At 53.9% G+C, this 410-nt stretch overlaps 1 protein-coding gene across 2 annotated transcripts in view; it reads right to left on the reverse strand.

The window, feature by feature from the left end:
• The window catches only part of LOC119585814 (uncharacterized protein YMR196W-like), a 26,189-nt gene that overhangs the window by 14,072 nt on the left and 11,707 nt on the right, over window positions 1-410 (reverse strand). For both annotated transcript variants that reach the window (XM_037934534.1, XM_037934535.1), the window contains exon 14: window positions 11-244. In XM_037934534.1, the coding sequence (XP_037790462.1) occupies window positions 11-244 (234 nt within the window). The remainder of the gene's footprint in view (window positions 1-10; window positions 245-410) is intronic.

Here is a 410-nt window from a genome sequence, read left to right on the forward strand (position 1 = left end):
AAGGCCTCACCTTCAGCGGCATCGAAGTCCCATCGTCCTTCCTGATGAAGTCGTAGTAGAACCCGTCCTCCTCGTCCCACAGACCTCGTCCTTGACCCGAGGAGTTGATGGCGTCTACGATGAGGATGAAGTGCTCGAAATACTTGGAGGCCATGTCTTCGTACACCGGGTCACTCTCGGCCAGGGTGAGGGCCATGTCCAGCATCGTGACGCAGAAGAAGGCCATCCACGCGGTGCCGTCTGCCTGGAGGAGTAGAAGAGCAGCGTGGTTTGGATTTTGTTGGTGATGGTTATGGTCGTTTCAAATTGTGGTTGTGGGTTAGTTGTGGTCGTTTTGTCGCTGTGGTGGTAATGGCGGTGGTGTGTGTATGGTAAATTCCGGCAGACGAAAGACGTGGTGGATTTAATAC

This window comes from Penaeus monodon, chromosome 20 (assembly GCF_015228065.2).
Source record: "Penaeus monodon isolate SGIC_2016 chromosome 20, NSTDA_Pmon_1, whole genome shotgun sequence".
Taxonomy (NCBI): domain Eukaryota; kingdom Metazoa; phylum Arthropoda; class Malacostraca; order Decapoda; family Penaeidae; genus Penaeus; species Penaeus monodon.